Source organism: Dendrobium catenatum, unplaced genomic scaffold, assembly GCF_001605985.2.
Source record: "Dendrobium catenatum unplaced genomic scaffold, ASM160598v2 fragScaff_scaffold_134, whole genome shotgun sequence".
NCBI lineage: Eukaryota > Viridiplantae > Streptophyta > Magnoliopsida > Asparagales > Orchidaceae > Dendrobium > Dendrobium catenatum.
The window spans coordinates 166,127-178,118 of record NW_021318596.1 but is presented as its reverse complement, the minus strand read 5'-3'; the positions used below and the strand labels follow the sequence as shown (position 1 = coordinate 178,118).

The 11,992-nt window shown below is 34.8% G+C and overlaps 1 protein-coding gene across 1 annotated transcript; it reads left to right on the top strand.

Moving 5' to 3' along the window:
- Nucleotides 1-6,131: 6,131 nt before the first annotated feature.
- Nucleotides 6,132-10,838, top strand: LOC110108357 (spermidine-binding periplasmic protein SpuE). The gene is made up of 7 exons (XM_020838975.2): nucleotides 6,132-6,560; nucleotides 6,685-6,842; nucleotides 6,922-7,170; nucleotides 7,773-7,907; nucleotides 8,225-8,407; nucleotides 9,880-10,041; nucleotides 10,260-10,838. Exons 1-7 carry the CDS (start codon nucleotides 6,194-6,196, stop codon nucleotides 10,620-10,622), a joined length of 1,617 nt encoding a protein of 538 aa, XP_020694634.1. The 5' UTR covers nucleotides 6,132-6,193; the 3' UTR covers nucleotides 10,623-10,838.
- The last annotated feature ends 1,154 nt before the right edge of the window (nucleotides 10,839-11,992 follow it).

Here is an 11,992-nt window from a genome sequence, read left to right as displayed (position 1 = left end):
TTATGAACTAGCCTGAGGCTAACCAAGAGGGTGGGGGGATGAATTGGTAGTTTTAAAAATTCTTAAATGCACGGTAAAAATCATTTTGAAACCTATTTGAATGCTTTAAAACAAAGGTAATCAACCATAGAAATTAATTTGTGGGAAAATAAAGAGCAGGAAAAATACAAACAGAACACACCAAATTTTATAGTGGTTCGATCAACTTAACCTATGCTTACTCCCTGGAGCCTCTCCTCTAGTTATTGCACTAAAACATAGTGACTCTCCTTTTTCATCCACAGCAAGATGGAAAAGCCTTTATAAAACTCCTTTCCTCTAACCCCAGTGAGGCAAAAAACTCAAAACTCATTTTGCTTTTTATTGAAGCAGGCAGAGAACCTTAATTGATTGCTGAAGAAGACCTTCCTAGAGCGACAAAGGAGCCGAGGATTATGAATGGAGAAGACGAGTAAAATCATTTTGAAAGTTCGTTAGGGATGTTAGGCCCTATATGAACTGGCCCAAGGCTAACAAAGAAAGAGGTGAATTGGATAACTTTAAAACCGAAGTTAAAACTCAAACCAAAATCACCACAAAAATCAAAGTGCGGAAATTAAATAATGCGGAAGCAATAATAAGAAAAGAACATACCGGATTTATAGTGGTTCGGTCAAACCTTGACCAACGTCCACTCCTTGGAGGCACTCTCCAAGTATTGCACTAAAATTGTGACTCTCCTTTAGCCCCCACAGCTAGGCGGAGAAGCCCTTACAAAATCACTTCCACCTTCCCCGGTGCAGCGGAGTCGCCGGGTCCTTTGACACCAAAAAGATATTCTTCTTTGGTGAACTTACCTCGAGACAAGCCTTGAATTCGATGGTACTAAGGTGCGAGTTCGCCGGAGCAACTGTGTGGATCCCCCACCACACTCCCTTGAGTTCCTCCCCCTCACAGGATCTTCTCCCTCTCAAACTCCACCATTTCCTCTCTCCTTTTCAAGCTCTCTCTTCAAGTTTCCCCCACAAGAACGAAGCTACAATGGCTGCCAAAGACACTTACAAAGTGTCTTGCCATAGCTTAAATATAAGCTCTCTAAACGAGCTCATTAATGCAAGTTGCCGACATTATTTTCCAGGACGATAGACATATCGTCCTGGACGATTAGCTCAAATATGAGGAAAATCGTCCTGAATATTGCCCTGAAATGAAGCTGGACGATATCTAATCGTCCAGGATGATCTTGCGATCGGCCTGGACGAAATCCCCATTAATTGCTTTCCAAAACTGCCTGAGAAATTTTGAAAAAATTGACCTGGATCGGCAAGGTGATATTTTATAGTCCAGGCCGATATACCAGGACGATATCCAAAAAATAAGATTTTCCTATGTAGATATGGCGGCAGATTCTTGCTGAATTGAGCCGATCGTCAAAGCCGATACAAAATCGTCCAGGACGATGTGTTTTGCATAAAGACGGCTGCTTTAATGAGGATGCCCTAATTAAGGTTTCTACTTTTGTCAGATCGTCCCGGACGATGTTACAAAAAATAGAAATCTTTTAGCTCACAATAGAAAATCTTCCAAGTTACAAATCATCAGATGCCCCATCAAATATAACAGACTCAAGAAAAGAAAAAGATTACAAACTGACACAGACCTAGTCTACCCAATCTTGAGCTGGTTCCATATTGAAGTCTGATCGTGTGGATCTGAAACGTTAGCACATAAGGCAATCGTAGAGAAATAAGGAATGTTTGCTATCATCAAAATCATAAACCATAGATTCGCAATAGTTACACGTTTAATTTTTATGCCACTTATTGAGATGTAGTAAGTGACCATGTGTTTAAGGATGTCAATCATTTCTTCTCTATACCCAATATCCCCAAAAAGGTGAAGGCTACTTCTATATCCTTAGCAAATCATACCCAGGGGCGGAACCCATGGTCTTCAGGCCCCCCCCACCCCCTAATTTTTTTTTATTATATGACTTTTTAGGTAATTTATATGAGTTTTTACGCAATTGTGCACCCCCACCCCTAAAAAAATAAAATACTATGATCTTTAGGTGATTGCCCCCCAAGAAAAATTATACACATTGTGTGGATGTGTTATTATAAGAGTTTTTAGGCAATTGCCCCCATAAACATTTTAAAATACTATGGTCTTTACACAATTGTTAAATACAAAGAGAAATAGTAAAGATAATCCAAAAATATCTTTACAACCAAAATATGTTCCGGGGGCGCTGCCCCCGGAAACCCCCGCAGGGGCGCCGCCCCTTGACCTCGCGATATGACCAGGCCAAATATTAAGGATATGAATAAATAGAGGTCGAGCCAAATTCAAGGCAACTCCAACATACATTTTGTAGAAGTTGAATGATTAATAAAAAAAAAAATTATGCTTGTTTACTTATAAGTTTGCCCCCCTGAGAATTAAGGCCGGTTCCGCTTTTGATCATACCTATGATTGTTTCCTTCCTACTATGATCCAACCCGTTTTAGAATTTTGAATTCATTGAAGAGATACATGATTTTACTATTAATACATCTAACAACATTGCATATTTATTCATTTGTTACATTGTTCATTACATTTGTTGACACCAAAGTGAAAGAAGGTTTGGTAAGAAGATCAATTGCCAATATATTGTGTGTCAAACTATTTACACAATTATTTAGGCTAAAATGCGACTTGGGCTCCTTGGCGATGCTGCCAAGGGGTCTTCTTTACTAGATAAATGAAAGGGCTTTTGCCAATTATTTTGAGCTGTTAACCCGTGAACAGTCTTCTCCACAATTAGGATTGTTTAGTGCTATTTATTATGACTTATTTTGAGTCCATAATTTTTAATATTTGATTCTTTGTTAGTTTCTTTAGGTTTTTTTTAGCTGATTTTATTGCAGTTCATAGTGGTTTAATTCCTATCTATATTGTGTTGTATTTTTATGTTTGTAAATTTTGTGATTACCTATTGTTATAAATGAATGTGTTTTGCTCTCGATAATAACCATTTAGTTTGGTGCATTTAATAGAATGCACCAAAAGGTTTGGTACATTCTATTGAATGCACGCTAGAATACACCAAAACGTTTGGTGCATTCAGAATGCTCCAAAAATTTTGATGCATTCTATTGAATGTGTCAAAAATTTTGATGTATTCTATTGAATGCTCCAAAAATTTTGATGCATTCAAAGCTGCCCTTGAAAAAAAATTAAGAAATAAAATAAAAATTTATTAGTAATAAAATAATAGAATTAAGAAAGTATATTGTAAGTAATTAGAAGAGGTTAATTTAATGAATTAAAAGAGTAAAATATAAGTAATTGTTAATAAAAATAAATGAAGTCTAAGTTTAGATTAAAAATATTTAGCAATAAAGAAAAATGAATTGAGAGAGTAGATTTTATTTATTAAGTAATGTTAATTTAATGAATGCATCAAGTTTAATATAATTTATTGCTATTAAAAAATGAATTAAGAGTGTGGATTATAGTTACTTTAAAAATAAATGACTTAAGAGTGTAGATTGTAAGGAAAATAAATAATACATTAAGTGAGTATATTATTATTCGATAGTAATCAAATAAATTAATTAAGGAGTAATTTTTTTCTTATTAAGTAAAATAAATGTTTTTGATGATCATAAATTAATTAAGAGAATAGATTAATTAATTAATTTTTATTACTATATAATAATAATAATAATCTACTCACTTAATACATTTATTTATTTTACTTACAATCTACACTCTTAAATTATTTATTTTTAATAGGAATTTATAACTAAATAACATATGATCATCAAATACATTTATTCTAATTAATAAAAAAATTATAATATACTCTCTTAATTAATTTATTCTTATTATTATCTAATAATGATAAACTCTCTTAATGCATTATTTATTTTACTTACAATCTACACTTTTAAGTCATTTATTTTTAATACTAATATATAACTAAATAACATATGATTCATTATTTTTATTACAAATTATAATTAATTTTGACTATCTAAAATGTGCTAAAACCTTTAGTGCATTCAATAAAATGCGTCAAAACATTTAGCTCATTCAGAATACATCAAATATTTTAATGCAATCTTTTCAATTCTCCCAACTGAATGATAAACTTGCTCAGATTTGAATTTTTATTTGTTATATATTTCTTCTCTTAATTTAATGTAATAGCGTGCTCCTTAAAATTTCACCAAACCAAACAACCCATGAGATTATTTGGTGCGGAGTCCGTACGTTGCTCTGCGTTCAGATTCTAATTAAATCTTGATACGTGAAGGAGAAGTGGATGTTTGATTAGATTTTGTTTATTATATATTTATGTCTTGTCAACACGTTCGACTCAACCCCGCCCGATCCAAAAAATTTGAATTCATAGAAGTTCAAAAGACTCGAAGCTAGGTCATTTGCACAGGACATTTTTCATTGTTCAGTTTATCTCGTTCGGTATTCCATACGTTGTTCTTCCAATCCTTCGGCATTTCAGACGTTGCAAAAGTTCGTTTCTTTTACAAACATGTACAAGAACTTGCTACACATTTGTTGCACTTTTACTGTATATTAACTTTTTTGTATTTAAAAAATAGGTTACATAAGTTCAAAATTTTTGAGTTATTTTTGTTCGTTTTAGCCTCGTTTTCACTGAGATTTAATTGTGCTTTTGCTTTCATGGTATAAATTCATATATCGATTTCTCAAGTTTTCAAAACTAGGTTACATAGCATTAAAATATCTAAGTACATTTTTAAATAGTACTTTTCACTGCTCTTCCTTTTCATTTTCTACTGTGCTTTTCTTTCTTCTCCAAGGTGAATATAAAGAGAAGTATAGTGAAAGCGCAGCGAAAGCATATTAAAGCATTGTGAAAGCGCAACAAAAACGTACCGAAATGATATAACTACAGATAACTGCACTTTCACAACGCTTCTACTGCTCTTTCATTGTGCATTTGATGTGCTTTCACTGTGCTTTACCGCGCCTTTACTACGATTTAATATGCTTTCACTGCGTAGCAAAAGCCCAATGAAAAGTGTGGCAAAAGTGCACCGAAAGCATAGTAAAAGTGCATCGAAAGCGCAACATAAGTATAGAAAAAAGCGCAGCAAAAGTGCATTCAAAGTGCAACAAAGCCCAGTGACAGCACAGTAAAAGTGTAGCAAAAACGCAGTGAAATGATAGAACTATAGATTAACTGCGCTTTCACTGCACTTTTGCCGAGCTTCTAGTGCGCTTCAGCTACGCTTTCACTGCACTTTCGTTTCTCTTTAGATGTGCAAAGTGCAATGAAAACATATTTAAAGCGCAACGAATTCATAATGAAAAGCGCAATAAAATGACAGCAAAAACACAATGAAAGGATAGTGGAAACGCCGTGGAAGTGCAGTAAGAGCACGATGACAATCCACAGAGAAAGCGCAGTAGCAAATGCACAGTGCTCTTTTCCTTTTTCTACGTGCTTGTATGCGCTTGTTCTGAGCATTGATGTGCTTTTTCTACGCATCTTTGTTTTAGAACTTTAGAAAATTATAAAACATCAGAAACCCTTCAAACAACATGGGATGAGGTAGAAATTTATCGATAAGTTGAAACATGCAGTAGTTCCAATCAAATTAACTTTCGATTCATGAACGTTTGCATACCTCCTTTCAGCCTTCGTGTCCTGTGAGCATTTCATCTCCTCGAACATTGCAACGCTGTTCCTCATTTTTTCTCTATGAGCATATATGAAAAGTCCTGTATATTTAAATTTGGGGACTTTCTAGGCTTTTCTCTTAAAGTGGAATACCAACTATAAACGCCTTTTCAAAAAATAAAAAATTTACCCACGTTGCTTAGCTTGGTTAGTGGGCTAGTATGGTTGTGAACCCCCAACCCATGCTAGATTCCCCTCGAACGACAGTGCCTCTAAAATTTGGCCCAATCAAGTGCAGGCCATGAGGTTTCTGGGGTGGGTGCCTCTTCCAAGCATCCTTTTGGGGTTGCAAAAAGATTGCAGTGGATGAATACCTCATTCTAAAAAAAAAAAAAAATATTATGAAACAGATCGAACAGACTGATAAGCCAAAAATGAAAAATAAAATCCAATTGAAAATCCCATATAGTTACGTCCGGACTCCTCACCAAATAGTTTCTCCTGAGCGTGACCGAGTCCAGTTCGCTTTATTCACTGCTTAGACCTTCGCTGATAATGGCCATTCTCTCCCTTCGCCTCTCTTCTCCTCCCCATCTTATCGACCTCCACTTTTCGAACCCTAGATCTATCCAAAGCCATAGTCTTAGTTCTACATCTCTTGCTTCTCGATCTCCTTTATTCATTTACCTCCCGAAGGCGAGTCGTCGTTTCTTCTCCTTTGTCTCCGCCTCGTCGGATGGCGCAGGAATGTTTCCAAGGCATTCTAACTCGCCTTTTCCTCCCTGTTCGGAAGCGCCAAGCCATTTCCCACTGCTGGTCTTTCATGTCGTCGCCTCCACAGTTTTATTCGCTTGTTTTCGTGCGCGCACCTTCGCCCTGGGTCCTTCTTTATTTCTTCCCACCGCGGCTACTATAGCATCAGGTCTACTATTACTAACATGCATATCATAAGCATGGGCCTCTCCGTATAAGGGCTCGATTTGAATCAAGGTTTATTTAATTATGCAAGTATTCATCCATATTAGTGCGAATTCTGCAACTTTCAGAAACTCCTTCCACTGGGGAATCAAGTTCTGTTGCTGGTGAAGAGGAGGATGAGGAATTTAGAGTTTCCTTTGAACAGTGGAAGTCCAAAACCTTTGCCTTGACGGTTCCTCTGCGGATAGTTGCGCTACGGAGCTCAGTGCCTCCATCTTGGCTTAAGGTTGCACTGCATTGCAATTCTTTCGAAACAGAAATATGTTTTATGACACTGTTGTGTTCCATTTATTTGTGTCCTCTAGGATTTTGTTCAAGCGCAAGGCAGGAGGTTAAAGATGAATACTGAGCTCCGTGGAAGTCTCGAATCCATATATTCTGAGCTGAATTTAGCTTTTGATAAAGGTTTTTTGAACCGTAAATCTGCCATGTCAGCTGATCTTATTTCTTTGGGTGACTCTTGGCTTAGCAGTGCTATTCAGAGGGGTTTAATTGACCCTATACCTCACGTAAAAGAACAAGATTGGTTCAAGTCTTTGGGTAACAAATGGAAGGTGAGATCTACTAAGTGCAATACTTCCTTTTTTTCTTTCAATTAAGACTGACTTCTAATTTATGCCCTATTATTTGCATCTACCAAAATGTTAATTTCCGATTTGGATTTCAATGTTGTAGTTTTGTTTTCTATTTTATTGTATGGGGTATGTTACCAAAAAGGTTTTAACTTTCAGATTTGAGGATCTTTAGAAAAAAGTGAAGACAGATGGTTATAACAAGGGAAAATTTTCTTGTGAGCAACAATTAATAGTGATTTTAGTGAGCCAAGCCAATAATAAGCATCCACCTAGTCATCCCATAAAAGAAATCAACATGCTAGAACACATCTACTTAACAGTGTAAGGGTTTTGTTGGTTGCTCATGTAATCAATCTTAAGCATCGCTTGCATAAATTTTGTCTGGTACAAGAAGCTAGAATGGGACACATTTCATTGCATTGATTCTGGCTTTTAGGATAAAATTGAAGTTGACATTAGAATTTAGAAACTGACAGGGTCATGTTGCTGCTTCTAATTATTGATGAAATCAAATTCTTATATAACCTATTTTGATTTTTTACTTCATCATCTTTTAATCAGTTTATTGAAGTCTTTGTCAGGTTCACTTGTGCAGGGATGTAAAGGGGGAGTTGGATCCTTCTGGCAACATTTGGGGAGCTCCGTATCGTTGGGGAACCATGGTAATTGCATACAAAAAGAGCAAATTCAAGCAACATAACATAGCCCCAATTGAGGTACCTTTGTCTGTTCTATATACAAGTTGCCTAAGACATCTGTATGTTCTACCTTCTCTATAGTTTCCAACTCATTTGCAATTGCAATGTAAAAAAGATCCTTATGGCATTTTTCCTCATTGCTGCTATTTTCTTCTACTTAGTTTGTCATTTGAATTTAATGTGCCAAGCTCTGTTATGATTCACTGTTATGTCCAAATATACTTCCTTGAATGCTTGTTGTTCAGGAGTTTTCCTTGCTATGCATTTTCTTTCTATTTTGAATGTATACTCCTATACTCATATATGATTTAATAGGGACCTTATAATGGTTGCAGGACTGGGATGATTTATGGAGGCCTGAACTTACTGGAAAGATTTCAATGATAGATTCTCCTAGGGAGGTTGTTGGTGCCATTTTGAAGCGTATGGGAGCATCTTATAATACTAAAGATATTGATTTACAAGTTATTGGTGGGAGAGATAATGCTTTGCGTAACTTAATATCACTCCAAAAACAGGTATGATTTAAAGAGTCATGATCAGACATTTGTGTTGGTTTTAATTCTTCTAATCATAAAAATTTGGTGTGTTTTTTTATGTGCTGAGGATGCGTGTCTACTTTACTTGGGCTCTAAATCATAGCCCAGTGTCTAAAAAAGTGAGTTTTAAAGAGTACAAAAACGCACTTTGAAGTAAAGTGATCCAAAGCGCTTTAAAGTGTATACATCAACACATTTGTAGTATGACACATAAACTTCCTAATGTGAAGCGTACACTTCATGCTGCACTTTAATGCATGAAAAATTTATGCTTCAATTTTTCTTAAATTCTGATAGCCTAATTCAACTTTTAATGCTATTCTAATGGAAGGAAAGGGAAGGGAAATAGAATTGCTATTAAAAAAAAAAAAGTTTTCATTGATTCCCAAGATCTCCTAAAAAAACTTTTTATTTCCGCCTCATCATTTTTTTGTCATAATTGATATTTCACCTCACTTTATCTAAACATTACTCTTCACGTAGTGGGATAAAGACATGATGTTGTTGTTATTTATCTATACATTACTACTAATTTGCTTTTTTTTTGAATTATAGATATAGCATCTAAATATTATTTATTTACAAAACTAGCACTTATGAAAATTTTTTGAGCTACCAAATCCCTATATTTGTGTGTGGCACAATCAAACTATTAGGAATTTGATAAAAGTGAAAATTATGAGTTGAGGTTTTGTTGTGAAGTTTGATTTAGAGTGAGAATTTAAAAAATGGAGGTAGGTGGTCATTATTTTTGTAAATAGCTAAAATTTGAGTGTTATCTATGCAATTGTCCCTTTTGTTTGGACTATTTATTCTATCTATTTATTCCTAATTCACCCAAGTGCAGCACCTATTTTTTTACTAGTCTTCTCTATTTTAATAGTGAAATATGCTCATAATTTAATAATTTTAATTTTAAGTTTTCATCTTGTATTCTTTATTTATAACTCATGTTCATTTTAAGCCTGTTCTATAATGCTTATTTATTATAAGAATGCTATTTCAATATAAATAGATAATACATAACAAACTTCCATGTTAATTTGACCATATTTTGTTATGTGCTACATTAATGAGACTATTGAAAATGATAAAAGCTTGTATCTTATTAAGAATGAATTTTTTTTTAATATTTCTTTAATTTTATATCATCATAATATATTTATTATTTTTAAATATACAATATTAAAATGATGAAACATTCGCTTTGTGCATTGATGCTCATGTGTCATTTTACATAGGGATGAAATATTTTTTATTGACGCTTTCACTCTTTATACCATTGCTCATACTATATTAATACCGGTGCATTTTGCTGACATTTATGCTGAGCTAGCATGCGTTTTTTTTTTTCCTCAGATAGCATTGTAAAAGAAGCGAGATGAATATATGATGTTTCATTCCTGATATTTCTTTCATGATGCTGAATATTCTTCTTCTTTATTTTTCAGGTGCGCTATTTTGATAGTGTGCATTATTTGAAGTCATTTGGAGGAGGAGACGTGTGGGTTGCTGTAGGGTGGAGCAGCGATGTCATTCCTGCTGCAAAGCGCATGGCTAATGTGGCTGTGGTTATTCCCAAATCTGGCAGTAGTATATGGGCTGACCTCTGGGTATCTTTTTAATTCTCTTATAGTATAGTATCATGCGTGCATCTTATTATCTTCATCAAGGCCTGTAAGTATTTTGTTAGAAAAATTACCACTCTTAAATATCATTCATTATGGCAGTAAATTATGTTTGGTTTGCCATTTATGAAACTCTAACTCCCTGCTTGTAGTGTACAAAATTTGTGTTAGCCATTTCTATGATAATTCTTTCCGTTCTTCAGGTGACACCTGCTGCGACGAAGTTCAATACTGACCGGATTGGTGGGAGAGTAAGAGGTCCATCCCCACTGCTACATCAATGGATTGAATTCTGTTTACAGACTGCACGAGCACTGCCGTTCCGGCAAGAAGTAATCTCAGGAGCTTCTCCATTTGCACTCGAATGCCTTCCAATTGAACGGCTAGAGCCTGCTGAAGGGAAGCCAAAGCTGGATACTAATCTTGTGGATGGGGTACCTCCTCCTGAAATTTTAGAAAAATGTGAGTTTCTAGAGCCACTATCAGAGAAGGCCTTGGAAGATTATCGGTGGTTGATATCCTGTATGCTGAAGCCACATAGTGGTCTCTGCAGACATGCTAAATGAATTTAGTGTCATCACTAGTCATGTCCTAACTGTTTTGTGGGGTCTGCTATGCTGAATGAATTTCCAATATACATAACTAGATCACAATTCAACATGAAAAATGATTGTTGTTTCTTCATTATATATTATCCCTAATGGCAGAAACAATAATTTGTATATTTCCTTAACTCATGGCGTACCAGTGAGTATGAAGTCAGATTTAGATACTCTCTTAGATAATTTCTGAAATATGATGATTATGATGTGCCCGTTTAGAATGAGGACTTTTTTTTCTCTTTTCTACCGGTGTTGTGGAAGGGATAAAAAAGGCTTACATTAAAAGTTCAAAATCTACACAATTCTTTGCTAAAAATATTGTCAAATGTGATCCATTCAAATGAAAGATTGATGATGGTTGATTCTTTTTTTCTTGGTATGCCTCATGTTGTTTGCTATTAAATTGTCAATGCATGTAACTTAATACCTTCATTTCATTTTTTCTATAGGCCTCTTAGTGTTTTTGCTTTGAAATAATATTTTATCTTGTATTATCAATTTGGTTAATGAATTTTTACCTTTAATTTAAAAATCATTTGTCTAAACTAATACAGGTTATATATGAAGCCACCAAGAGTTGATAATAATAGGGACTGTATTTATTTATTTAGTTGCTCATGAATAACATTGCAATTGCGCTGTGTTCGGCTCACATATATTATTTTATTTTGGAGAGAAACTCCTAATAATTATTGCAATAAAAGGTTTTTTTTTCCCTTCCCAACAGAGATGAGACAATTTTTCTGCCACAAATTGTATACAATGACAATGAGATCTCATCTCCCCTATTATTTCTCCTTGGAAGATTGCAATGCAGGTGATTGCTAATGGCTGTCACATAATATGAGAAACATGATTTGCTCGAGAGAGCACTGAGCTCTGGATGAGGTAAGAGAAAAAAAATGCTTGTGTCATGAAGATTGATTTGAATTCTTATTTTTGAAGCTCAAGCAAAGCCCTATCGATCTTCTGTGGTTTTCAAATCTTAAGCTACATGTTTTGTGTTTTATTTCTCTGTATCTATTGGGCAATGCGCTCTTCATTTCATCTATTCTCTCTTTAACAATTGTGTCTTGACATTTGAGTAATCAGATCACTTCCAATTAGATATCATTATCTGAGCCCTGGTTGTGAATTTCATGTGGTGTGATATTTTGATAATCTAATTAAGCCAGCTTTAGATATAGTTAAATTGAAATTCTGGGGACAAAAGATGTTCAAGATATGTATGAATGAACTATATAGGCACCATCCATTGAAGTTAGGGGCTCAGGGAGAAAGGCCTATTAGGCAATTCTTGAATCCCCTATGGTGATGTTTGGTTACTCAAAAGT